The following is a 27,267-nucleotide window of genomic DNA, read 5'->3' on the forward strand; positions in this document are numbered from 1 at the left end:
CAGGCCACTTACCTACCTGCTGGCTAACCTGGACCTATATTCTACACTAATGCACACCCTGGTTTTACAGCTGCTGGCACTTGCTTGCCATTTACTCCCATCTCTCCACAGCCCCCATGACCCAAGGTCCCACACCAGTCACACTCAGGTGTCACCTGAGTCCCCTCACCCAGGAAGAGGTTAGAAATAGAGTTACAGGAGAGGACAGGTCAGAACGCAGCGATCACACAGACCCAAGACAGACAAGCACACTCACCAGCAACCTGTTGACATACAAGCAGTACCTTCTATGCCCTTGACCTTCTATTTCCCACACTTGTTCCTCCCCAAAATCACCTTGATCTCTCCTTTCTTCCTGCCTTTGGTTCCTCCCACAAACACCCCACAGCAAGTTCTGCACAGTCCCCAAGTACCCTTCCCTGCACCACTGACCTCCCTCACTCTGAAGTGAGCCCCTACTGTTAACACCATGATTGGTTTCACATCTCTTTGGCCACAGCAGCAGGAGAATCCTGTGCTCTGTATATGTATGTACATGTGCAGACAAGCCCCCTAACATTAATAACTAATCTAAACCTTCAAAATGGGAACTTGGGGCAGTGGGGGAAGGATGACAGTTGTCCCTACCGTTCTCTGGGCCCTTAAGCATTCATTTCATAGCTTCCTGACACAGGGTTCAGAACTCTCCCCTACCCCACTCCCTTACACCACCAGCCCTCTGATACTAAAAGGGTAGAGTAGTCTGGATCAAGTCTTCCAGCCTCACTAGGGTCACCCCCTGGGCAGGGTTCTGCTCTCACCATGACTGCAGGGCACAGCGCAGCCTCACAGCTGACAAACTTCTTGCATTCTCCACGAAGGCAGAGGGCTAGCATGGCACTCCAAGGTACCTACACGACTCCTCAGTCTTTTGACTAATAAGGAAAAGAGATTCAGCACCAAAGTGTTAGATTGTTTAAATAACAGTATTTAATCTGTACAGTTTTAAAGATACCATAAAATGCAACATTCCTACCTCATCTTCAGCATCATTCACCTGGAGCTGAGCCCTAATCTCTGGAAAACAGGTAACAACCACCACTCCCTAGAAGCTCCTTAGGGTACAAAAGTCACAGTGCAATTGCTTTAGTTCTAAACAGATGATTTCCCTCCCTGACGAGAGGGGAGCCTGATGAAGCTCAAACATTGATGGAAATTTTTACTACTTAGGAATGAAGAAAAAAATGAAATACAAGCTATTGCACACAGTCATTTCCAGCTGAAACTACAGCAGTAAACTCCTTTAGCTGCCCTTATACTCCACACATCTGAAAACGCCTTAGTTGATGCTTAGTCAAGAGTGAAAACAGATCCTGTAACAAGATTTCAGAATGATACAATTGTCGGAGGGCAGAAGCTGACAAACTCCACAAGTCAAGAAGCGTGCTTTAGAAGAGCAGAAAGTTTTCCTAAACAGGGAGGGGATATGAGCTAGACAAATGTCATCTTTCAGAGACAAGCATGAGAGAAACATCAGCTTCAATAGAAAGCTATGAAGTACAATAGACAATTTGTTTACATAATTGTCAGGATAAGTATTTGACATAGTTTATGTAGTAGAATACATACTTAAACATCTTTTAAAAATAAGCACGAATTTAATTTCATATATACACAACTGATTTTAATCATGTACTGAAAATAAATTACAGGAAATAACTTTAAAATGCAACAGAGGACAAGAGTTTCACAACAAACATTCCCACTGATTTTCCCAAGGGGCTGAGAGATTGCAGTGCTCAAGGCAGGTAAATATCACAAATATATCAAAAAACTTCAAACTGTTGATGCATTCACACATTTACATGAGCCACAAACATTCCTTTACAGGGACTGCACTTAGCTACCACAGAACCAGGTTTTGCCATAAACTACAAAACTTTGATACAAAATCGTATTTATATATTTATATTTCATATACATGCCCTATCTGTGATTTCTTAAAAAATAAAAACTAAACACACTGTACAGACAATCCTAACTCATTGCTTGGTAGCTGTAGGCAACGTTTTTGGATGGAATTTCTCCCCCAGTAGAATTAATGGCAATATTATATACATGAAGGCTAAACTGCAGAAAAAGACAGCTCAGTTCTGATATGCACCTCCCTCGGGACCAGGTCTGCAAGTTCAAGGCAAGACACCATATGCTCTGACCCACCGCCTCCCTTACCAGGTACTTCTGCCATCCGCGGTGTGAGGAACCGATACATGCATTTGTGTAACACTGGTACAACAGGCAGTAAAGCAAGATACATACTGCAACGGAGTGGCTCTAACGGCTTCACCAACTCGATACACAGAACAACTCCTGCCTTAGGGGTGGCAAGGGGATGTCGCAGAGCTAGGTACATCTGGTGACAGCACCCTTTAGGTGGGTCTGGATTGCTACTTCCCTGAAATTACCTCCTGCAGAGGACAGGCTCCCCACTGTAAGCCAGAAACTGCATCAACTCAAACACGGGGGGAAAAACGCCTCCCCCACACACTCCCCGAAACGCACACATGCACAGTTCACCAGGACTATACTTAAAAACACGCACCCCTCCCTCCCACCCCAGCGGTCTCCATGGCACCAGTTTGTCTCAGAAGCAGAGCACTGACAAACTTACTCTCCCCAGGTGATGGCAGCGATCTGTGAAGCCAGTCACACTAAACTACTTCTACAGTTGATTGTAAACTTTGGTTTATTTTTTTTTTTATTGAGTTCTCATGGTACAGCAAGCATGTCTAAGATGAGAGGGCAGAGTTGAAGAGGAGATGAACTGTCAGTCTGTCTTTAGTCTGGCATGGTGAGACACCTGCTCGGTCAGGCCTGCTTTGATAGAGTTTTTAACAGACTGTCTCATATGATCCTCCACCAAATTATCACTCATGGGCTTCAACACCTGTGGAATGAGAAACGTGCAAAGAAACAAAAAAATGAGGTAACCAAGGAAAAGAAAATATAAACGCATACAAAAAGATGAGACTTGAAATAATGAAAAAACTTGGAATGCTGAAGTCTGAAACAAACTGGCATGAACTGAAAGAGAAATGAGTTTTGCTGCTGCAGTAATGAGGTTAAATCAGCCACATGCTATAAACACAAGTGATATCCCTCCTATACAGCAGTATTTCTCTGAATTCAAACCACTTTATAGTTCCTAGAAGATGGATGTGCAATTCCATACCCTATATGCAGCATCAGTCTGGTATGGTTACATCATTTATGCAGACCGGCCCAGACGGTCCAGCTTATTGTCCTATATGTTTAAGTGTGAACGCTTCAGATACAGAAAGAAAGTTAAAAATACTGGCTAGTTTTTCTTCTTGTTATTGTTGGATGAGAGTCGCTGTCGCGGCACTGATGTAAGAGCATGGCGAATCGTTCGGCATCTAAGGACTTCAAAGAGTTTGGAAAACACCTAAAATATGAATTGAGCTGTTAGGGAAACCGGCTCTTAGAAAGCAGCAGAAAAAGGCAATCAAGTTCAGAAAAAAAAGATCGCCAGTAACTTCTTACCTTCCTGGGATTCCTCTGAAGCATGGAAGGAAAAGAAAGAAAAATCAATAGCAAGAACAATAATACAAGAGACTCCGACCAGAATCTGTAGCTACTTTGCCCCGTTATCAGCATCGTGCAACTGTAACAATACCATCAGCAAGCTCTTCTGGAGACCATCTTCTTCTGGCCCATAACCAGCAAGCTCCTGATGCCATAAACCAAGCTCTCCCCCTTCTCAGGGAAGGCTGGAAATCAAATCAAACCCTACATGCTCCAGGTATCCTATGGCAGTAGTGCTATCACAGTGAGCACTACACATCCAGCTGACACCTTCTACTTTTCTTGCAGTGCTCTTCAACCCCGAGCTGCAAAGCGAGAAGCTACGGTGGTAGAGAAGAGCCTCAATTTTAACCACTAGCCAAGGGCTGCAACTCAAATTTCAGTACTTGATGCTCAATTTCTTATTATGAAATCCACTTTTTCTCTCCAGTTACTTCACATGGCAATTCATAACCTTACACAATCGTTCATGGACAGGTTTAGTGTACCACTGCCTACAATTCGCCTGGAACAAAGTCACTTTTCAGATGTAGAAGACTGCAGCAGTTTAGAAGTTTCCGGTTAGTTATTTGCCTATACCTTGTAGAAGCTATTTGAGTGAAAAAAAATGAAAAGCTACTCAGAAGAGTTGGTCAGGAGTTCTCCGCACTGGCTGTACTAGGACAGCTACGTCAACTGGATTCAGGCAAAATCTTTGTAGAGGCCTTTGGTTCTCTCACACTGAAGTCTTCTTGTTCCTTCAAGGATTAGTCTGTCTGGCATGTATTTCTTGTAACAGCAGTTGCACCAACTGTGTTACTTGAAGGGTCACAGACTACACAAGTCTTCCTGGAGGAAGAAACTTGCTGTACATCCTCTTGTAGCAGTTACCGCATGTTAGTCTGGTTACTCATCAGCCAGTTTTCTTGGAGGTCTAATTAGTCCTCCAGTGTCACACCATCAGGTGAGGTGAGAGAGGGCAGTGTTTCCACCTTCCACACTTCTTGAAATATTTTACACACCACATCCATAGTGCAAGTTTGCCACTTTAAACTTACCTTTAAAAGCACAATTCTCTGCTCCAAGAAGTAGTAAGATTTTTAACAAGTCCCTCCACTCTTACCATCCAAGCACCTAGTAAAGCCTTTATGTAACACGTACATACATATTTAAATAACATTCCCGGTTTAATGTTCCTTGTGTGGGGCAACACTTACTGCAGAGTGGTTGTACTTCTGACCTGATTTTCCCTACAGTAGAACTAGTATTCTCCCTTCAGTCTAGACCAGCTTTTTACTCACAACACTGAGCAGAAACTATTTGATATGTTTGCTCAAGGAAAGATTTTTCATGAAAACAAATACCAACCTGTTCCCATATAGCTTCAGCGATCTGATCAATGGCTGTTCCAACTTCTCTGAATTCCCCAGAGTACTTAACGTATGCCCAAGTACAAAAGGATATAAGAGCTATCCCCAGCACGAGATTACACAGGGTAGCTATGGAGTTCATACCAAGGAACCCAGTCAGTCCTGAGGTTATATACATGGCAAACATGACTGCAAATAGAGTGGCAGGGGTACGAGCAGCGTAAAAGATGTTTTTGCCATCATTGTGCTTCACAAAGTTTGCATAGATCTCGTCGATTTCCGTCTCAAGTTGTTCCTGGTAGCGCCGACAGAACTCCTCCCCTCCCATCTTCTTCACCGAGCAGAACTGCCTGACAGCCGACTCTCTGTAATCCTGGTGCTTCCGCTCAAGGTCCGCTGGGGCAATGTAAGGCTTATCTCCTCCACAAATCTGTAGGAACAATCAGAGGTGATGTCAGTGCATCCCGAATATCTTGTGCTGTACTGAAAACAAACCTGCCCATCTCTCAAGCCAGCAGACCACCTCCTGCAACTTTCTTGGCTCGCTAAGGTCCAGAGTCCCATCCCAAGTGAAGCAGCCAAATGTTCTGTGCATCATGGCCCAGCAAGAGCCTTATCTGCTCATATACAAAGCCATAGCATATGACAGAACTAATACTTTTAGTCCTTCCCTTTGGACAAGCCCAGTAGAGGACATCAGCCACAACATATTCTCCTGTTATGAAAAGGTGAAATAAGGAACACCAGAAGGCAGACAAAGCTTGGCTTGAGGAAGGTTAGATAGCACTCTGAAGCCCTCCCCTCAGCTTTTTACACCACATCACCCACCTCAGTGAGAGGTTCACTGCTGAACTTGGACACCAATGTGGTAGATTTTGCACACTCAGCAACTTCCTGCTTATTGCTGCCACTTGCAGGTCCCAGGGAACTTACCAGGTGATACGAATAAACAAGAACTAGCTGCTGACACCTTAAGCCTGTTCCTCCCTATACTGTCCTCTAGGCTTGATTCAGATCAACTGGTGAGAGAATGTTTCTGCTGAAGGGAAGAAACCATGGACTCAGATACCTGTGACGTCTTCCTCTCCCTAAATCAGCACGGGTATGAAAACAGTTAGACTCCAGTGACGGACTTCCCTGTAACACTGATGTCTGACCTCTTACAGACTATGATTGGTGATTACCTAGGCCAAAAGGTCCAAACTGCTCAGATCAGCTCCAACTCAGAGTCTGACTGTAAGGGTCCGTGTTTAAAGACTAAAGATTCTTTCCATATGTTGTCAAACTACAGCCTTTTCTCTCCTGCCACAAGGCAGTGCTTGCCACCTTCTGTCTTGAGCACAACACCTTTAACCTCCTCCTGCTGCTTTCCCTTCAGCAGGGCACAGAAAAGATCACTTTCTCAGAGTACAGCATACCCTTTCTGCCTCACAAGATGCATGGCTTCACTGACTAGCTTCTTCAAAGCAACGGGATCCTGACACCATCACCGCATCTGCTGTCCCTTGATCAAGTTTAACAAGCACCTGCCTGATTTTTCCTTATTACAGTTCTCTGTACCTGGCAAAACTCCCTGGAAAACAGGTCTCTCAACCTCCAGAACTGTTTTTTGCACATTGCCCAGAGTACTGAAACACTAGGAGCTTCTGATGTATCAAGACCACCGCTTGCCATACAAGTACTACCACTGTTCTCATGCTCTGTGTGCCTGCATCTGTTGTTCCTTACATTTAAGGTCATCAGGGGAACAGTATTTTGTTTATGCACACTCAGCAGAAGAGGGCTTTTGTTCACGAGTAGAACTCGGACAGTACAGTAAGAAACATCCATGTATAATCCAGTCTTAAGTGCTGTTCCTAAAACAGAACTTTCAAAGTCATGTCACATTAAGAACATTGAGACCTCTGGATTAAAATTGATTTAAGACATTTGTGTTTTTATCTACACTACACTCTACAGTGACACAAAAATATACACAACACTGCGGAAAATTACTATGGAAACAAAGTCTGTTTGAGAGCACATCTGTTTCTGTTTATCCCTCACCCCAAGTAAGAAGACTTTTGAGTACAGTATCTCAACAGCCAGTAAAGAGTCAAGGTAGGAAAAGATTTGGCTTTTTTTTTTAATATAAGCAACCCATTAGTTATTTCAAGAGGTTTTCCAAAAATGGAAACAAATGAAGGAATCCCTCTATGCCAGCATTATCAAGACAGCCTGCTAACAACTGAAGCTGGCTAGCCTGCCACTAGCATCAAGTCTTAATCTAACTTCAAAACTGAAAGCTACTTCAGTGATTAAGACCAGAATTAGCCCAGTTAACGGGGAGCTGTTTGTGGCACATCACCCATGTGATTACACATTTAAACCCACTGGTCCTGTTGCAGAGTTTCTAAATAAGCATAGTCTTGTTAAGCTTTGCAAGACATGCAACTGTTTCCAGAATTTGCCATGGTAAAACACTGCTAACACCATGAAGTTGAAGGATGAAGTCCATCCAGACATTCAGCTTGGAGTGGTGTAAGTCACTACCTTCAAGAGAAGAAGCAAGTAGGAAATTGCATGCTTTTTTTCCAGACAAGATAGTTTTTGGATTAAAGATTTTCTTTTTTTATTTATTAAAAAAAAGGATTTTAATCCACACATTTGACAGCTAACGAATAACCACTATTCAAAAGTGTGAAGCCATTCTAGAACTCTACCCTTGGGTCTACCCTGACCCACCACGCATTTCCTCACCTGTCTGCACATTTCACATTATAGGATTTTTAAGATCAGCAGCAGGAATTAGCAGGTGGTATATTAAACTCCCATTCCCACACCTCCCCACCGATTTCCATCTCAAAGAATCCTGGATTTGCTGCATCAGACATCTAACCTCAGTGCAGGGGACAGAAAACACAAGTCCTGGACCCTAAGCTACTTTTCCCCATTAATATTCTCACAGCCTACACCAAACAACACTAAAACTGAAGGCCCATATTTGCATGCAAACAGTTAAAAAGTTGTGTTATCATACCTGCTCCATGCCTTTACTGTACAAGTCTTTTGCTCCTGCCACAGCAGCAAGATTGTTCGCCTCAGCTGTTGCCTAGAAAACATTGAGCACCACGTTATCACTACAGCATCACCAGCAAGTTACACGCTTGTAGTTACACTGCCCAACATACCCCACAACCACCAAGGACTACCAAGGACTGAGATTGCCAAGAAAATGCCCCACATGAACAAAGGAAGGTTAATGATAGATACTAAAACAGAGTGAGTAGAAGAAAGGGGTTTTCGGCTTTCTAGTACAGCTGCAGACAAAATTCCATGTGCTTGTACAGGCTTGTCATCATGAGCAATCTCTTCTGAATGTTCTACTGTTAAAAAGCAAGTAAGGATCTCTAAACTACTAAATATTAATCCTGATACATTACTACCTGTGAAGAAAGAAGCAAGCCAATATTCCTGCATTATGTGCAGTTTTGGTGTCAGAATTTGTAAGGACTTAAGGCAACTTTCAACCTTGTGTGAAGGACAGTTATTCCAGCTCATCCTGCAAGATGGCATCTTCTGTATCTCACAGCCACATCTATGGCATGTTAATTAGAAGAAACGATAGCAGCCTTTGTTTCACTGTGACAAGTTTTCTGAACCATCCCTCCTGCCAACATCTAAAGAATTGGATCATTGACTCTGTTCCGGGTGTTTATTTGTCCTTCTTATCTTAATGAAGTGACACAGGAATCTTAATTTTAAAAAGTCTTATAAATATGAAATGGCTAAAACCAGTCCTGGAGTCCATACTTGGATGGAAACTCTTCAACCCAAACCATGTGTAAAGCTCTGTGTTGAACCTTTACAATCAGTTAGTGTTCAGATCATTTTTAAGTTCATTTCTGGGTTGATCCAGAGAAGATGTAAAAAAGATACAGGCCTTAACTCAGCGTAGTTATCCAACCTAACAACCCACATATGCGATAAAGGAGCCCAACACCGAGACATTACTTTAAGCTCTTTCCTTTCTGTCTGCTGCATCTGATACTAAAAGCCCTGTGAATAAAGTCTGAAAGATACTGACAAAAGAGCAAGTTACAGGAAACATGCTTGAAATTGAAGGAGTTAAAAAGAAAGCAATCATTTATACCCCCTGCTCCATTTGGTAGATGGGATTGAGGAAAGAAATGTGTGCCCAGGCTACACAGCTCAGTCTGCTTTCAAAGTGCACAGCTCCTTCAAGAGCTACCGCTCTGTGTGGGAGCTGCAGACTCCCAGCATTCACGACCTTCAACTGCACAGGACTTATGAAATACACATTTTCTATCAGGTTATTTGAAAGAAAAGAAAATACCTGCAGCATAGACTTCGGATGAGGTAGCTCCTCTCCTTGATAGATTTTAATGTAAGCCTAAATGGAATAAATAAAAAAGAGGTTTCTTTTTCCTAAGCATTTATGATTGAGGAGAGGGAGAGAAAAGGGATTATATAAAGATAGAGCGCTCATAAGTCATTACTTTGTAATAATGGTAAGTATTCAATGAAGCAAGTTTCCCCACACATACAGGTCTGGCATTCACCCATTTACCCCCAGTGCTTTAACTCCTTTACTTTCCCAAAGTAAAAAGTACTTTCCTTATTAATCTCCCATTTTAGTAAATAGAAGCAATACTTTAACAAAGCATTTCAATTAACATGCTCTTATTAGTATGAAAATAAGTAGTTCATCCCTCTATCAAAGCGGTTCTTTCTTTTTCAATAGTGGCTGACAGGCTTTCTTTCTGTGCAAGCACCAATAAGCCACCGAGTTTGGTCTGTGCGTGTTTTTACTTTTAGACTTTCTTCCACTTCAAAATACAAGTTTCCGTGCCTTCCATAAATAAGGTCTGTGCACTTGAGGCTCGGGCCTGGCAAAGTTGCAGAGTACCTTGAGGAAAGACAGACACTATCTCAAAAAGTGACAGGTTTGGCAAGAGGCTTCTGCTCCCTCAAATGCATTAGAAGGTCTTTGCTAGGCAGGGAGCCCTCCTCCAAAACCATGAAGACAACTAACTTGCACAGGTTTTCTGGCAAGAGGTCTGTCCAAACAGCCCCAAAGCATAATTTATTTCCCCATGCCTTGTTTCCCTTGGAATTCCCTTGGAATGCATACGGTGCTGAACTGCCAAAATACCACTGGAAGCCAAGCAGGCAGGCTGTCCCTCTGTTCCCCACCCTGCCAATCCTCGGGTGCTTTCTTTCACTGTGGTTTCACAAGGCTGGAAGAGAACATCCTTCATGTATCTCCTCCAGCCCACAAGATGGCCCGTGCCCTAGAGCACAGTTCTTGGGACAGATTAAACCAACAAAGCCATGCCATGAACAGCCCCATAGAGGCTGGGCGGTTATTCTTCTCCATGCTACTACTGCTCTCCCCCCAGCTTGTCTACAGTCCTCTGTCCTGAAGATTTTCTCCCTAAAGGAGACAAGAACAAGGTCATCAGGGTCCCTATGTGACTTCTGCTCTAGGTGGTAGGACAACCTACAAAAAGAGTTATACAGGACTCTGCTCCCAGGACACCCTCCTTGCTTCTGTAGCTATTTCCTCTGAGTAAAAGCCCTCCAGTTTCCAAGTCAGGCTTCACGATCTCAGCTTTAGATCCACAGTCACAAGAGAGCAGTCCTCTTCAGTTACACAACTACCGAGTTCCCACAGCACCCTGCTTAGCAGATCCCAGACCGGCTACTGCAAAGTGAATCAGGCAGCTTTTCAATAGCTGAGATGTCACACTCAGTTTTAGGGTGCACTCCTTTCCAAACTGCTGTTGAACATGCACTCCCTGCACCATATGGGATCGAGTCTTACTACAGAAGAAAATGGAACAAGAAGTGATATACAGCCATGTAAACACAGAGACTGAGCATATGAGCTCCAGAGATGATTTTATCCTTGTCAGCGCAGCCATGACTTCTGCATCCTACATCATGTCCTTCCTTTGCAAAATAAAGTAACCTTTTATAAGTGTTAAGAGTTCTGGTCTCAGATTCACCCCTTGCATAACTACTTTCATAACATCAGCTCTGTTCTGCCTTCAACATGCACGCTCAAAAGTAGCGATGCAAAATTAATGCCTTGAGGAATGCTACTTTCTCATACAGAGCTAACTGTTTAAGCCATTCCAATTCAAAAAAAAGGCTACACATCAGACCAATTCCTGGTGATGTAGGGATTGTGTTACCACATTACTGCTGGTGTCACCATGATACCAAAACAGCTCAGGAGTTTAACAGCTGCAGGTATCCACAAATATTTTACAGCATAAAATGTTGTTACACATAAGTGTTTAAAAAGCATCTTCCTTACAAGTAAAAAAAATGGAAGGGAAAAAATATCTGAAGTTTTTACTGCATATCTAGAAGCTTAAGGGCTGCTTTACTATCTGTATACAAAAACCTCTTAAAAAAAGCGAAACCAGAATTTCAAAACAGTATAAAAATCTCAAATATAGCTTGAAGTATTTTTAGCTTATTTACAAACTTTAAAAAAGCACTATTTTGCCAATAGTAGTCTGTTAAGAGCTGCACTGTTAGGAAGCTGTGTACCAGTTCTGGAAACAGTAATGAAATGAAAATAAAAGTGAGCTGATCAGTGAATGTCAGCCTAGATACCTTTATCTTCTCTGGGAAGAACATGCCCTAAAATTAGAATACTTTCTTTTAAGCCATTAGCAAAAATAATTAGCATAAGTTTGCTTACCTTGAAGTATTCTACAAGATCTCTACAGGTCACCTTGGATCCACTAATCTCTTTTTCTACCAAGTTTTCAGGGGCAAGCAGTAATGGTACCAAATTCCGTAGTTCTTTCTTAAAATCCTCGTCTATATCTAGTAAAATTCAATCCGGTTCAGAGAACAGTGGTTAGTATTTAATCTTATGTTTCCCAAAGGAACACTGATAACCCATAACCCCTCATAATACCACCACAAGTCTTAACTGCATTTTTTAAATATTTAAAGGCTTAAATACATACTATAGCTTCAGTAAGTTCTATTTACTCTGGAAATATTAAATTCAAACCGAAAGAACAGGACCCTGTAGTCCTTGTAGTACTCGAAGTGCGTTTTCCCTATTACACCAACATCTTACACAAACCCACAGATCTGTCCCACAGAACTTGTCAGTGGGAAAACTACTACTGGCAAAGGCTGAAAACAAGATTTTTGCATTCTGATATATTCCCTCTGTTGGGGGAAAAGCAGTAATTGGAAGAATCCTAACTGCTTCTCAATTTGTGGTAGCAGAAGCCTACAGTTATTTTAGTCATTCTAGTTTTTGACCTTTGCTTTTGAGAGTTCTTACAGAAAAGCCTTTCAATAACTAAAAAGGAAAGTCTACATTTTATGAAAGCTCACCTCTGAAACCTTTATTTTTCTTTAGAATCCTTATTATATGACCTTTAGGGATGTCTCAAGTTAATCAAGATTACAATCAACATCCAGATAAAGATATCCATTCCATTTTACCTTTAAACCAAGAACACACAATACGCGTTTCTAGATTCTATCATTTCACCTTTTAGCCCTACACTTTTCTAATCAAGCATTTCAATGGCCAACTATTTCAGTGCTTAACTTCCATGATAAAAAGAAAATGAATTCAGTGATCTGAATCAAGAAACACAATGGAAAGCTTCCTACCATTCAACCTCCCATCGAAATTTGGATTTGTTGCAACTTTAAGACCAGGGTGGGGCAACAGGAAACAGCCAAGGTTACTGAAACAGGAGTGAATATGCTTCCTTACATTCTGTAACTCTTCATGTTGGTTTTGCTTTACCTGAAGAAAAAAAAAGCTGTAAGAGCTGCTAATACAGATTTGCAGTACCTGAAGATTAAACACCAGTTTAAAAGCAATAAGAGCACAAGCGTGTTTAGACTTATTTCTGAACCTAAAGATGTTAAAGATGTAGAGAACCCAAGAACCATGCATAAGTGGAACACCACAAACAAATTTTAAGAGCTAGATCATTGTGCATTACTATCTTGACAATAAGGTGTCACTGAAGTTAGATCAGAGTAGGACTACTGGAAATAACGTACCTGCAATCTTTTCTCGAGGAACTTTTTTCCTCCTTCCAAACCATATGCATGTTCATACGGGTAACTCCAATCTCTAATTAAGAACATCAGTGTCTGTAAAAGGAAGAACAACAGGGGTGAACGGTTTGCATCATTCCTAAAATCAAGAACTATCACATGTGGTTATTTGAAGTTTTAAAAGATTCTAAACTTAGCTGTTCTAAATTAAGTAGCCTTGTAGTTTTGTGGTGCAAGTGGTTGCTAGTTTAAGAAAATACACCAATATACACAACTGCAACTCACTCCTGATCTGAAAGGAAGTATTCAGCATCTCAAAAAGATGTTCCCTGTTCTATGCGTTTGCCTTTTACTACCCCAGAAGGACTACATGCGGTTGTTTCCTCCTGTCAGCTGAAGATAGAGAACAAACCTTGACATTAATCTTATATGAGATGAGGTGCTTGATGAAGACATCATCTTGCCTGGGCCAGTCACAAGAACGTAAGGGACTCACATTTGCAGGCTGAATATTCTAGAGACACAAGAGTCTTAAAAACTCACTGCTGGTAGCATTATAGGTTAAGAAGGATCATCTGATAATTCAGGTTTGGAGAAGTCTCAGTCCTTGTCTCCGCTAAGCGGAAGAAGCCTCAAACCCTCCTCTAGCCCAGGAAATAGTCAGGAGATGCTAGCAGTTTTGAAAAATTCAGATACTGAAGCCATTAATGCTTCAAATAATGAAAACGCAACGTCCCTCTATTTCTTCAAGGCCATACGACCTATATTCAGAACCATGCACCAGGAAAGACCAACCACACCTCAAGAAGAAATGACTAGGAAGGAAACATGAAACCTTTCTCCTTAAGGCCAGTGCATCACTTGGCACTTCCTTTCCTTTATGCTTAAACCTCAGGCACAAAGCTATACTTGCTTAAAATGATTGTCTTCAGCATTCTTCCACTGTTTTTGCCAAGAAACATGGTGACAGGGAAGGAAAACCAGTCTCGTAAAGAACAGACTGGCTTCAGCCCAACTAATTTCTCTTCGTGAATTATCCTGAGATAATTTTCTACACGTTCAATTGCTCAGACACATTTAACACGCATAATTACCTGAAACGGCTTTTGGTATATTTCTTCCATAGCTAGTCTTCCATATTCTGTAAACAACTGAGAGAAAGAAGAGTGTAAGGGTGACACACAGAAAACGGTTTTCTACCGTAACAATCCTTTATGTCACTAGAAGATAATGCATTCAATCTTAAATTGTATTATGGATTTAGAATGGTCAGTGCAGCTCAAGAACGAGTACACCAATCTTCAGTAAAATTCAGGGAGGAGACAAATTTCCACTGGTTTCACATTGCCACTCCAGAACTGTCACTACACCATGGCTCTAAGTGGGTGGCCTGTGGGCTATTCTCAGAGGAAAGCTGACTGTCTCTCTCAGCCAGGCAGTTTCCAACACTCGTCACCTAGGCTAAGGAGGTACCCCTGTCTAACACTTGCCCCCTTACTTCCCACAAAAAATTCATTCCCGGAAATCTCAAGGAACTTGGCTTGCATTTGAATGCCTAGGACCTCAGCTCTAGCCAAGTTCAGCAGCTTCCCAGATCTCTACTTCAGCCTGTGACCTTAACTCATAATTGTTCTCTCTCTTCAGCAGAAAAAAGCGCTAGCTGTCTTTGCCTGGTTGCTTTCACCATCTTTAATGCTAAAAGCAGCATTCTTCCTCACTGGACTAAGTGGGCCAGCAAACCCATGAGAACAAAAATCACATGCTGGCTGTTTCAGCCAAGTTTAACACAGTCAGATGAGGGTACCTTGCTAGTCCCTTTATAAACTTTGGAGAGTGAGATGAAGGAAGCCCTCTAGAACAAGGCAACTGTTCCTGTGCTTTAAAGCTAATCCCTCGGACACCTCAGAAAAAAAGTCCGTGGCTGAAAGGACAATTTCCCCTGTGTCAGTCACAAGAGTATCTGAAAACTTACAAGACTAATTTGACACAAGTGAACTTCTAAGCCCTTGTCACCCTGAGCATGAAGAAGCTCTGAAGAGCTCGAGCACCCGCATGAGTGGCTTGTTCCTGAGATCCTGACTTACCACCCCACTCCATTCCCTCCTGCACACAAAAAAACAAATGCAGCCAAAGAGTAAGAGTATTTCAGAACAACATCTCCTTCCCTCAGTCCATGATTCTTTGTCCCCATCTTCAGTGGGCAGGGAATGCAAGCATTTTCTTATATTTATTGCCCTCCTCCTCCCTTTCTTCCCTCAAATCTCATCTACTATAAAAGAAAGGGAACACTCTATTCAGACTGCACTGAGACTGTCAAAGGACCAGAGCGATCAGCAAAGCCTAGCTTTCAAATAATTTACTAAACCTTTTTTTTTGGTGTTTGCTTTTCCTGTGGGTTTTGTTTGGTTTTGGTCCAGCGATACAATTCTGTTAACTGAGAACAGCATCACAAGATTATGTTGAGTTAGTGTATTTCTACTTCCAGTATTGGCAGCCAGTCTTTCGCAGCACTGAACAAGACAGGAGTCCTTTCAATCAGAAGACACGTAAAACAGTTTTAAGCTGTGACGAGGTCACGGCCTGAGCACAGGCAGATATTTGTTAATACACAAGCTAGCCTTTGAAGCCACAGATTTTAACTTAAGGAGATAAGGTTCTTACACCATTCATATGAAGCCAGAATTCAGTGGCCTTTGATCACAGTGTTCCATTCGAGGATGAAAACTCCACAGTAGTGAGAGGACAACTCTTTCCTGCTTTTGTTTCTAGGCAAAAATTGGACTGTAGAAGTTTTTCAGATGAAAAACTAGAGAAGGTTTCTTTCCGAGTAGAAGATATTCTTCCTGCCCTGATCCAAGCTCCCAAATTTCATTAGAAACTAATTATGAAACACTATCCATTTTCTTATGTTCAGGAAAAAGAAGAAACATGGGAAGCTTCTTCTTAAGTGCTTTCATAAATCATTTCCCATTCTAATCCTTTCAGGAATTTTGGGACTTCTTACATAGAGACCAGACTTTCTTATGTACAGACCAGACTTGAAAGTTAAGATTTCACCAAATTAGGAGCTTATGCTATTTTACATCTACACTAGCACAGAGGAAGCATCACAGCATCATGGAGTTGATGCAAATAACGTTTTAATAGGCAGAACTAGTTTTAGTATCAGGTCAGCTTTCACGTTTTATATAAAGTAGGAAGCTGCTCTCAAATCACAGTTACATTAGTAGTAAAATCAAGAACAATTTCCAGACTGTTAATTCAGAAACAGCTTAATTTAAATTCAGCATATTCTTACCTGCAAGTGTTGAAGGTCATCTTCCTGAATATTCTGGGACAAGTTGTATACCTGTAAGAGACAGTAAAGGAATTAAAATGTAATTTGAAACCATTATCTTCACGCAGCCTTTGTTAGACATCTTGAGTATTTATTTTAACCACCTCCAGAAATGTCTAACTACCTGAAAGCCAGCCTCTAGAACAGTATCAAAGAATGCATCTCAAAAAAGTCACTCCCTATACCAAGTAGTAGGGACAAAAATCACTGCTGACCACCCTAATCCTTCCCAGATCATCTTTCCAAGGAAGCAAGCCACAAAGAAATTAGTAAGAATGCTGAATGCTTCAAATTATCACATGGGTGTGAGAGAGGAGGACTGAGAAGGGCATACCCATCTGTCATACTCAAGTCTAAGTGCTTCAGGACTCAGTGATTTAGCAGCATCACCTCTGACACGGAAACAGCTGAGCAGTTAGTTCATCAGTTTTTTGCTTCCAAAATCTTCCTGGAGAAGTTGGGCTTTCTCCAGGGTGCTCACAACTGCTTCAATAAGTTCAACCAATATTGAACAGCAGTAAACTCAAAGATGTATCAATAATCCACAGTTTGTCCTAACCACAGCAACAAGGGCAGGGGGACAGGGACAAGGCAGAGGCAGTATTCTAAATACTCCTGTTAACTTTGATGTTTTAGTATGTCTGAACAAGGTCACTTGACATCCCTTAAAAACCTGCTTGCTTCTGGCACATTAAGACACAAGCCTAAAAGGAGTTCTGGGCATAGCACAAGAGAATTGTCAGAAATTTAACCATAGCAGCAGAGGTACATTTAACAGATCAGTGTAGTTTCATCCTGAGTTATGTCATCTAAAGTCTTAAAGGTTCTGTACTACATTAGTATGGATGCAGTTGCTACTTTGACATTTTTGTTTGGAATTCCCCAGTTCAGTCAGCAATTTAAACCAGCATAGCCTTGAGTGACCTTGATTCCAGAGAGAAACTTGCCTATATAACACTGAAAACTGGGACATTAAATATGAAATCTTCAGTAATAGCTGGAGGAACATACGCAGGTGAACTTTCTAAACATGGCTAGAGAGAGACTCGTTGCATACTTGGGCAAGAGGGTTCCTATAGCTGTCATTATTTGTCAGCACAGGTATTCTCACCTGGACAGAACTCGTCATGGTGCTCAGAGCAAAAACCGTTGCACAGTCTTTGATAGTGGATTGGCTATCAAAGGCACCTTGGGTATCCATGAGTAGTACAGCAACCTAGAGATTTTTGAAGAGCAGCAATAGTTAACTAAATTGTTACACTTTCAAACTCCAGGTCATTGGGTTAAATTCTGTTTCAAGTAGAGCATCTCTCTGCTTCCATACCTCTTTATTAAACCTCAGCCAGCTCCCTGCACACACATTTATGCACACCTACAGATTAGTAAGCAGCAATACAAAGCCATATCATCAGCCTTATGTCCTTGGCCTTGCTACACTAGTTACCCTCTCCCACAGAAATAGCATCCCTCAGGTCAACAAGGCACAGAGCAGAGTAGAAGGTAGCTCTTACTCACTGGAGGAACTTCAGTCTCAGCTCTAATAAGCTGTACTGGATTGCTAGCTAAGTATGAGATGGTTGCTTTAAAATGTGTCTTAAACAATTATTTCCAAAAAAAGCAATGACACTGACCATCTGCTAGAACCACACAGAAATGAAGTGATCTTGATATGAATTTATCTGTCCAATTGTCATCTTTGGAAGCTACTACAATTCCATTCTCTTTCAGTTAGAGATGATTGATAAACAAGAACAAGTGAGTGATTTTATTTTCTCGAAAGCACAAACAGATCCTCAAAACTTAAGTGTTTTTTAGCCAGAGAACTGTTTGGTTAGGTATAAAATTTGATAAAACCTTCTGCAGGTCTCTAAACCACTAGCTGGTTAAGATCAGTGTCCCATATTAACCATCAGATGTTCCCTTTTCACCTCAGCAATGCAAAGGCTATGAAAGTTAAATAATCAAGAGCTTACAGTTCAGGAGAACACAAATAGCTGAGAATACAGCACTGGTATTACAGAGCAAACGTTTACTGATAACATTAGAAGTTGTTACAGTATGAAAATAAACACCCAAAACCAAACTATGCAGTTAGATTGACTTAGAGTTAAAAGGTTCAACAGGTTTGATAAGCATAGAGTTTGTGCCATTTACCCCACTGTTAGACATGCTTTTTCTTTTTGTGGACTACCTGTTAAACTACACAGCAGGACCAGCTTAAAGACACCAAAACTGTTTATTATACTTACAGCCATGTGCTGCATTTCACTAGAACAGAATTACAAGCTAGAGCACATACTCAATTCCAAAACCAACACTGTTTGTTAGAACTGTTCTTATCACAACATTTGTCTATACATGGTATTTATAGCCAACGCAACTCTAAAACATCCACAGGAAAACCCACCCATAAGCCTAGACAAAGTAGACTTTGCCAAAATAAAGTAATCTAAGAATGGGACTATTGTTGGAGACTGAATCTTTTAAATCAGCAGGAAGACTCATACCTGCACTGATATAAGGTTTCCAAACATATTACACAGCTACTGAACGCACAGGAAGGCATCTTTGAACTGCTTCCATTAAAACCATGGCATTAAAGCTATTCACCCAGAGGCAAAAAATCACCACATACACCTATTTAAATCAAGCACTTACCTTTGTTCCATTGGGTTTATCAATTACAAACACTTCACTCCAAATCTGAATGCCAGTGGTTTCCCGTTCACATCCACCTCTCCATGTAAACCCAGTTAAAGGCTCAGTGTTTCCACCTATCCAGCAAGGAGAAGTCTACAAAACAAGAAGAAAAACTTACTAAATACCAAGGAGGAGATTTTCTATGCTACGTTTTAGCAGACTTCCATGGCATTCCCGCATTTTCCTCCAAGCTGATTGACAACACTACATAAAGTATTAAAAGCAACAGCGCTACTCTGCTGTATGTTGCGGATGATCCACAAGGAAGTTTTGCGTTGGAGTCTACCGTATTCCAGCAGTTGCACAACTCTTCAGCCTCTGAAGAGTACACGTGAACAGCATTCAGGTCTCAAGCACTCCGTGAGAACAGCTCAGTTTTGTCCATCAGTTCTACTCCATGTGACCCATGCACTTCTCTTCAAAACAGTGTAAGGAGCATAATTTCACAGAATCAGAACTGTTGGAGTTGGAAGGGACCTCTAGAGATCATCAGGTCCAACTCCCCTGCCAAAGCAGGTTCCCTAGCGCAAAGTGCCCAGATAGGCATCCAGATGGGTCTTGAGTATCTCCAGAGAAGAAGACTCCACAACCCCCCTGGGCAGCCTGTTCCAGTGCTCTGTCACCCTCACTGTGAAGAAGTTTATTATTAAGTTTATTTATATGAAGCTTATTTATTAATAGCTTAGCTGGTTTTGTAGTTAAAAACTCCACAAGGAACAAAAACCTAACCTTGACTTAATCCCTCCCCTCTCACAAATAGGTCAACTGCTGAAACTAAGCAAGCATCTAAACCCCTACACTAACAGAGACCAGCACAAGACTCACACTGCCAGCCTGCGGAAGTGAAAGAGAATAGGCAAGGACCAGACAATCCATAATCTATACTTCAGAAAAAGTATTTTGTCTGTGACTAAGTGATTAGGATTCAAGGAAGAAGATCAAGTTGAGAGTTTGGTACACATCAGTCAACACACCATACGCGTTACAAGTTTATGGGCAAGTCACCCACTTTGGGAAAGGCTGTCAGATCCAAGTACAGTCTGCAGCTAACAGTTCCAGCCAGTGGTACTGGAACGAGGTCTTCAGTCCTCAAGGACAAGCAATGCATGGAGCAGTGGCTCACACAAAAGATCCCAGACATCATACGAACAGATATAACCCAGAAATGCAGTTTATGTGCTGTGGAAGTAAGGAGCATGAACAGGCACTCTGGGGAACTTTCACTGTGATGTGTCTATATATACACACACAGACACTGAAATCCTGGAAAAGTGGTAGACAGACGAAAGTTTAAGTAAAGAGGGGGCTTAGGGCAAAGCCTTTATTTTACAGGCTAGAGCACAGCATGCTGACAGAAGAACGGAAACACTCTTAAAGAATTTGCCCCTGACCACCCAGAGAAGATTACCAGCCAGGGAAGTGTGCTTTTAAAGGAGGTCAAAGGGGAGACTTCTCCGTGCACTAGGCTGTAATATCTAACTTGCTAACTCTACACTGGAAGTTTTCAGAAGAGCTCAAAACAGACCTCTTCACATCTCGGAGAGCAGCATGTGGCACCCAGGGGCTGCACAGAACAGAAATACTTACTGTAAGTGAAACTGCTTATTTCAAAAACGGACGGAGGAGAGGAATGATAACTGTGTACACTCTTCATGCCCAGCAACATTATTTTCTGCAGAGCTAGCCTATGCTAAGAGGAGAAAGTCAATTAAGCAGTTCTGCATTAGCATACTCCCAAACTAAGTGCACACCATTCAGCTTTGCTACTTGGATGAAACATGGCAAAGGTGAAAAATAAGATGAGCAGAAACAAAATACAGAAGATGGGCACAGGCATCCAAGTGAAGAGAGGCACAGCTCCTTACAGGTAGTTTTTCTGTTTTATGCACATACACCTTCACCAGTGAAAATAAACACAACCTGAACAGTGTTCCCTTGAAGTAGTTTGTTTTTGTTTGTTGTTTTTTTTGTTGTTGTTGTTGTTTTGTTGTTTTTTTTTTTGGGGGGGGGGGGGGGGGGGGTGTTTGTTGCTGGTTTTGGTTTTTAAATCATCCAAAGAGATATTTACTTATCCACTGACCACTGCAGAAAGTGAAGCTCCAAGACTGCTCTGGGCTTCAGAACACTCCAAGATCCAGTTCTGCAATGCTGAATCAGATCTCACAGGTATACAGTAGTGGACTGGTTTTCATTTTTTCAGAAAAAAACTGTTAAATGTATTCAACAATATGATCCATTCTTAATTTACAGAAGAGGAAGAATACTTTTGGAAGAATACTTTTTCCAAATTTGGTCCAGAAATGTATTACCCTTACTTGAAGCTCAGACCAAAAATATGGTGTCTTAATAAGCACAAGTTCAGCCCAAGCTGCTTCATTCTGTGGATTATGCAGTTAAGTCTGTCTCTGACTCTGAGCTCTGCATCACACTGAAGTATTCCTATTACACCCTCTTTCCTTTCCAAGGAACTCAGTGCTTTAAACTCCATCCATTAAGTTGGCTTAAAAGACATTCAAGAGATGGGAGAAGTGAAACAGAAGGCTTTGTTCCTAAAGGAAATCAAGCTTTAAGTTGCACTATAATTCTGTATCATAGCCCCTTTAAATATTCCATACTAAGGAAGTGACCAACACAGCTTTATTTGCTTAGTGCCATCAATATGCAGTGCATCTAGAAAGGTCACACCCCTGTAAGAAAAAGCTTTCAAATCTAAATTTACTCGTGTCTCTGCACCTAACTCTTAATAAGGTTCACAATGCAACAGAGATCACAGGATCCTTGCAGCAGCTTTGCTGAACACAAAACCGCTGCAATTTTGTGGCAGATTATTCTGTCCCATTTCAAATAATGAATCTTAACACTAAGTATCAGTGCTTGAAATGAGATGCCACCCTTCTCGCTGAAGAAACTGACCAGCTTGAGCCATTTCAAAATCCTACCTTTGACTTCAACTGGCACAAGAACAGTAACTTTTCACATGACCCCCAGCTTTTGGGGTAAGACAAGAAAACAGGATTCTGATATATCTTGGCAAGTTTTTCACCACAGACTTTAACATCAATGGGACAGGATAGCCCAGAATTGCTTGTTCAGTGTATGAAATGAACATGGATGCATTGGTATTTTGTGCAAGGGCCAACATTTACTACACAGTAAATACATACTTTAATTAAGCCTGAAGACAAAGAGATCAGACTTAAAAAAATACAAAACTATACCAAGGCCTCCCCAACTGTACTCAAACTTGCATAAACACAGAGGACACCGTTTGACTTGATAAAATCCAGCAGGGATCAGAAGAAGAGGCGTTGCACTCATCTTCTCTCATCCTCAACTCTTATCACTCAGTCTGCAGTGGCTCTGATGTTTGTCACGCTTTCCCTAAGCCAGTTTACGTCACTGAGCTGGCAGGAAAACAATTCAGCAAAGTACAGCGTCTCTGAGGCATCAGCGAGTAGAATTAGCTCAGCTAAGGGCCTGCAAGCATTGTAGCTTGAGAACACAAACGCCTGGTCAGAAGCAGCACATGGAGAGCAAGAAGCAGCAGAAGGGGAGCCTTTTAGGCAAGTGATGTTGTTACACTAGATAGCTGAGCTTGTCTTCTTCAGATAGCGAAACAAATGGTATTTTGAAGGACACCTATAGAAAACTGAGAAATGTGACTGTACAGTGCAGTGAACAGAGGCACATTATTAAACAAGGCTGAAAGTGTCCCAATCCATTTTGCTCTCTGAACTTGTTTTGCAATCTGTAAGTTAGAGTGTTTGATTAAAGACCAAGCCTATTTTTGGAAAGAACTAGCACTGCTCTACTTAGTACCCATTTAGCTCAAACTGCTATACTTCTTGGAAGTTTTTGTTTGGTTTTGTTGTTTTTGCTGTAATACAAACAGGACACTACAGAGGATTTATACACACACAAAAGGTGATCCACTGAATAGCCATATCAATGAAATGTTTATTTCTCCCTAGTCTCAAGAAGTTGGGAGCGCCAGCTTGCTACTCTGTATTCCTCCTACCAACATCCTCAGTGGCTTTCTTACAGAGCTCTTGGCAGACCAGTGAGAAGAATTCAATAGCAAGCACTACTTGGAGTGAGAGAAAGGAAGTCCTCATCTGCCAGCTACCAGCTGCTTCTTCACAATATTCCCATATTTCCTGTAATTGCAGGGTTCATCTTGATTTCTCCTCAAGCCAGCTAGCACAAAAGCAAAATAGATGCAATCGTGGTTAATTTCTGCTACCGTGAATTCCAACTCCAAACAACCATGACCAAAAAGGAATCCATTCTGTTCCTTAAGAGTTCCAAAAGCAGTAAAATACTAAACTGTTAATATTCACTGTGCAGATTAAAAGAAACGCAGCACAACCCATGACAGGCAGATGTGTATGTTCACAAAAAGCCCTATGCCATCTTCTCCCTAACAGCCAATAATTCAAAGTACAGTAGAGACAAAACTACAGCAGCCAAAAACTACAAACTAAGAAGGAATTAAGTTTCAGATTAGGCATTCATTAACCCATGACTTAAAAGGATCTAAGAAATTCTTGGACTAGGTTCAGAGACACATTCCAAGCAGCAAATAAGAGACTTTCTCCCTTTTGTCTTATTTCAGTATCTCAGTAAACGCAATTAGTCCTCCAGGAGCTACCTGACAAGATTCTTTTTGCAGCAATTGATAAGCTAGTGCTACAACTTGACTGCAGGAGGCCAAGTGAAAGCAAGATCCTTCCAAGCCACCACCTGGGTAAGGCCTTACACAGCCCTCAACTAGAAGGCCCTTCTTGAATGCTCTCCTTATTCAAGTTCTTCTCAAATCCACTCATATCGGGACACCAATAATCTACTTCATAGCTGCAGCAAATGTATGTTACACAATTGTCACTTAAGTACACTTCTTCATGGAGTAGTAGTATACTTAGAGATGGAGAGTAAGCCAGCTGCTGTAAGAAAAAAAATGGCCTACTGTTTGTGCTCAAGTCAACAAATACAAAGGTGAACAACTAAAACACCAAACTATTTTTTCCTGCAGGGAGAAGTCCGAATTACTCACCCTGTTATACATGTATCTAAGCATGAAGTCCAGCAGAAAAGATTTTCCTTTGCGGAAAGCTCCTGCTACAGACACAACTACTATGTTAAGATCTTTGATGTGCTCCTGAAGCAAGATTTTTTCCAATGCTTCTTCATCTAATTCAAAGTTATGGTCATCTTCATGAGCAAGAACAATCTGGATGGGGCGCGGCTTCTCCAAATCCACCTCGTCATCCGAGTCTGGCAGGGCATCTGAGTCGGGTAGAGCATCCTCCTCTTCTTCCTCCTCATAATGCTTACCTGCAAATTGACAGGTTACAGTACGTTAGTAAATCAGAGATTAGGACACTATAGACATTTTTGTGAAGTGAAAACTCAAGCTGGGCTTGATGATGTTGGGAACGCATGTGTGCAGACAAGATCAATAGCTGTTCCCTGTCCATTTTCGAACCTGGCACGTTGTCTACATTTCAGATTTCAGCATTCCCTGAGTTTTAACAAATCACAAAAGAAAACTGGTTTTATAGCATCAAAACCAATTTAAGGCTTCTTAAGAATAACTTGCATTAAAAACCTACAAGCCTTTTCTCTTATCTGGAAAAAAAATAGTTGAAGGAAGCTTTTTTTCCCTCTTTGGAACAGTGCAGAGGACAGTGGTCATCTATAATTGTGAAAAAACAATGTTTTCTGTCAGTTTTGGTAGCCAACACGTACAAACAAGACCTCTGACCTAGTATGTTACCCCAGCACTACATCAGCAGAAGACTAAACTTCTTTCTAATTCCAACTCATTACACCTGTTTCAATTCTCAAATACAACACAGACTTCAGAGTGACTGTTCACTGCCTGCAAGAGGAAAAAAGCTTGTTTGCACATGTAAGGCCTAACATTTTGGGGATTAAAAAAAAACAAGCACTGAAGCAGTTTCTGGCTTCATACTTTTTCCTCTGACACATTATTAAACATGATTCAGTAAGAGTAAGTACCAAGTGTTCCAAAACAGAGTCGAGAATATTAGGAGCTCGTTTTTTAGTCTTTCAGGTCAACCCTTCAGCATCCATTCTTTCAGTAGCTGAAAGAACTACAACTCAGGTCAGATTTAATCACTGATGAATGATAAACTAAAAACAACGCAGTCCTACAGACATATATCCCAATAGTAACAGTATTTTAATCTTTCTGACTTCCAGAAGTCAGGAGTTACTAGGTTAGAGGCCTTTAAAAAGTACAACCACACAAAAGTGTAACCTAGTCTCTCCTCCTGTCCAAGTACCACAATAACGAAGTTTGTCCTAGAGAAAAAAAAAAGGAACTCCACCACTGGCCTGATCCCAGTTTTCCTGTTGAGCTTCTGGAAGGGTTCTTGTGTGTACAGAATTGCCTCAAAACTCAGATTTATAGCTTGCCATATTCTGTGAGAAGTCCACATGCACAAACCTTACTGAGGCATCTTCCTAACAGTTACTCATCTGGGAACATCACTGTCTGAGTTTCAGTCCGTTGGACTGCTCGTCATGCCAACATTTACAAGCATCACTTCTGCCAAGAGAATGAAGCAGCCATCTCCAGTCGCACAGTGTACACAGGTGTGTTACACGGCCCCATGCTTCCTGCAGGAGCAGCATCTTCTTGCACTATGTGCCCCGAGGCACCACGGAGCCCGCCGTGGTTGGATTCATCCATGGCAGAGACCCTGTCAGTGCCCACAGGACCTGCGCCAAATCATTCCCACCAGATCTTGCATCCAAGGATCCCATCCTCAGCAAGACTTATGAACAGGACTCTAACACGCTGTTTTGTGGATGTAATGAGACATTTGAGTCATTATCAGGGACTTGAAAGATTGGTAACACGGTGACCCTGGAGTTTTTCCAAAAGCTCTCTTTAGACAGTTCTGACAGCATTTCACTTTCTTGCAAATCAGAGGGGACACTTCCAATCATCATGTTCGTGCTGCTTCAAAGGCCAGCGGCACTAAATCTTTTTTAAAAGATATGTATGTATTGGTTTGAGTATATAAAGCTAGTGGAGAACTTGGTTTGACCAGGAAGTAAACTGGAGTGTAAACCCTAAGGAGCTAGAACCACACTAGCATTATCCAAGTGGGTGTGCAAAACGGCTCCAAGCATCAGCCTCACTCAGTCTGGTTGACAAAGCAGGCCAAAAAAATTACACCAGCATGTCTGACAAACGGAAGGAATAACTTTAAGAGCAGCTGTCAGCAGGACATCAAGCTACACAAACTACATTGATACAGTACTGGTTGCCATTTCAGAAGAAAAAAAAAAGATCTCACCTTCAGCTAACACTTTTCTATTCTCAGAAACTAAATAAGCCCTCTTTTGAAAAAAAAAGTTCACAAAGCAAGATTTGGCCCACATAGAAAGCATTCTTTGTAAGCCAGAAAACATAGGAGGCCCCAGTGAGGCATGAAGATTTTGACAGTAAAGAAAGCCTTTGGCATCACAGCTTAGAAACAAAGGGAATACTTCTATTAATAAAAAAACATTAAATAGCTCCAAGAAGAGACTTTTGAATTGTAGCAAAGTACACGCACCTCTGCTTCTATGTGTTCCCCAGACAAGTTCAACTTGGTTACTTAAAACAGCCTTATATTCTTTTATTTAAATGTGTATTTCACTGATAGCGCTACAGCATCAAGTTTGTAAGCTAAGGTGAACTGTAAAATAATCCAAAGCAACATCTGCAACTTCTCTGAATTGCAGCCAGACATTAACCACCTCTTCCTACCTGGAAATCATCAGACCCTTAGCAGACCTCAAAGCATGAACTTTAGCAACATCCTTTTGCCAACACAGAAGCCTCTTCACATCAAGATATTTTCCAGACAAACAAGTAGTGTGATCATTTCTCATTAGCTATTTCTAAACGAGCAGATTCTCCCTATCACAACTTGATGGTACTATCAAGAGCTTGCGCAGGATACGTCCATCGGAAGTCCACATCTTGTTAACAGTCTTCTGCACCCCTGCAGCTTATATAACTCAGAGGGGACAAAAGATTCATCTCCAGCCCTGTTCAATTCCTTTTATATTTCACCCACCAGCAAAAATTTGAGAAAGTCCAATACATCGAGTCGTGGGGAGAGAGGGTTGATTTGGGGTCTTTTGTTTTTGTTTGGTTGGTGGATTTGTGTTGTATTAGGCTGGCTAGTCCAAAGACAGCTCCCAACCTGCCTACAG

General features: G+C 41.5%; 1 protein-coding gene across 11 annotated transcripts in view; it reads right to left on the reverse strand.

Moving 5' to 3' along the window:
* Nucleotides 1-2,724: 2,724 nt before the first annotated feature.
* ATL2 (atlastin GTPase 2) overlaps nucleotides 2,725-27,267 on the reverse strand; it is a 41,170-nt gene continuing 16,627 nt past the window's right edge. For 7 of the 11 annotated variants that reach the window (XM_083832163.1, XM_083832169.1, XM_083832159.1 and 4 more), the window contains 13 exons: nucleotides 24,083-24,363; nucleotides 18,988-19,122; nucleotides 17,441-17,545; nucleotides 16,291-16,341; nucleotides 14,087-14,143; nucleotides 12,996-13,088; nucleotides 12,594-12,732; nucleotides 11,653-11,780; nucleotides 9,271-9,327; nucleotides 7,954-8,025; nucleotides 4,933-5,364; nucleotides 3,544-3,558; nucleotides 2,725-2,926 (listed from right to left, as the gene is read on the reverse strand). In XM_083832163.1, coding sequence (XP_083688289.1) covers nucleotides 2,807-2,926; nucleotides 3,544-3,558; nucleotides 4,933-5,364; nucleotides 7,954-8,025; nucleotides 9,271-9,327; nucleotides 11,653-11,780; nucleotides 12,594-12,732; nucleotides 12,996-13,088; nucleotides 14,087-14,143; nucleotides 16,291-16,341; nucleotides 17,441-17,545; nucleotides 18,988-19,122; nucleotides 24,083-24,363 — 1,685 coding nt within the window. In that variant the 3' untranslated portion in view covers nucleotides 2,725-2,806. The other 4 variants (XM_083832164.1, XM_083832167.1, XM_083832165.1 and 1 more) reach the window with 2 other exon arrangements.

This window comes from Anser anser (assembly GCF_964211835.1).
Source record: "Anser anser genome assembly, chromosome: 3".
In the NCBI taxonomy this organism is placed as follows: Eukaryota; Metazoa; Chordata; class Aves; order Anseriformes; family Anatidae; genus Anser; species Anser anser.